Raw genomic sequence first — 1277 nt, forward strand, 5'->3', positions numbered from 1 at the left:
CCCATTTTTTAATTGGATTGTTTGTCTTTTTTTGTTGAAGTGATGGAGTTTTCTGTAAATTTTAGATATAAGTCTCTTGTCAGGTATGTTGTTGCCAAATATTTTTTTCCAATCTGTAGGTTCTCTTTTCACTCCTTGATCCAAAAATATTTTTTCAGTAGAAGCAATGTTCACAAATGAAAAGTCACAGCAGGAAATGCTATAATCAGTTAAATTTGAAGTGGACAAAAACTAACTCATGAATCAAATTTATGTTGTTAAATATAAATTTTAGAAGAATTGATCATATTAAAATAATCTTGGGAGAAAAAAAAAGTCCTAGAAGAACACAATTGGTAGCAGAGTGTCTGCTCTGTACAGAAAATCGACCAAGGAGTTATATTGACTTAGCTTGATTCCAGAAAATGCTTTAATTGTAAAAATATGTATAACACAACATTTGCCAATTCAACATTCCAGAAAATAAATGCTAGTATAGTTCTCAAGAAAACATTTATATTCAATCTTTGGGGCCATTATAATGGGGTCATAATGTTTTCTATATGAAAATATGGGCTCATTGTGAGTAATAAATGAAAATCTCCAAAAGGATTGCAAAATAACCAACTTTTTCTGTTCTTTTTCCATTCTGGGTTAAGGATCTTGAAGCAGCGTATCACATCACAGATATCCACGATGCTTTGGCATTATCTGAGGTGGGAAATAATAGGAAGATGTTCTTGTTTGGAACCCAAGTGACTAAGAATGGCTCAGAGATACCCTCCATCATGCAAGATGCTAAAGACCTGATTGCACACTTGGCTGCAGATGTGCAGTGACTAAGACCCAACCCATTGCACAGCAGCTCATGGTCTACATGCCATATGGACTGTTGAGTGTCAAGCTTAAAGCCAAAGGTTTCCACTTTCAAATAAAAAATAAACCATTTCCTATTTTCTCAATGCATGGCGTATATACAAAGGTAATGTCAATTTATTAAGAATATCTATTTAGGTCTTGAACTTAAAAAATGTTTGTAAGACTACATATTTTGGGGGAGATTTAGATTTGTAACCAACAGAACTAAAATGAATATCAGCAAGCATTAATCCCATTTGTTATTTTTAAATGACATGAAATTTTTATTAAAATATTTTAATAAACTTTTTCTTTTCAAGTAAAGATTCAGGTATATTCTGAGTGGATCTGTTTAACATTGCAGGAAAAGAAATATCAGTATAGAGCAATGAGAACAGAAAGAACTACCAAAGCCACATAGAATGTAAGTTAACAGCATT

General features: G+C 32.2%; 1 protein-coding gene across 1 annotated transcript in view; it reads left to right on the forward strand.

Annotated features, from left to right (window-relative positions):
* The window catches only part of ARL9 (ADP ribosylation factor like GTPase 9), a 29550-nt gene extending 28732 nt beyond the window's left edge, over positions 1 to 818 (forward strand). Inside the window, exon 4 of the mRNA XM_007946222.2 lies at positions 639 to 818. Within this exon, the coding sequence (XP_007944413.2) occupies positions 639 to 818 (180 nt within the window). The remainder of the gene's footprint in view (positions 1 to 638) is intronic.
* Positions 819 to 1277: the final 459 nt, after the last annotated feature.

This window comes from Orycteropus afer, unplaced genomic scaffold, assembly GCF_000298275.1.
Source record: "Orycteropus afer afer isolate SDZICR_OR568_19922 unplaced genomic scaffold, OryAfe1.0 scaffold00153, whole genome shotgun sequence".
Classification (NCBI taxonomy): domain Eukaryota; kingdom Metazoa; phylum Chordata; class Mammalia; order Tubulidentata; family Orycteropodidae; genus Orycteropus; species Orycteropus afer.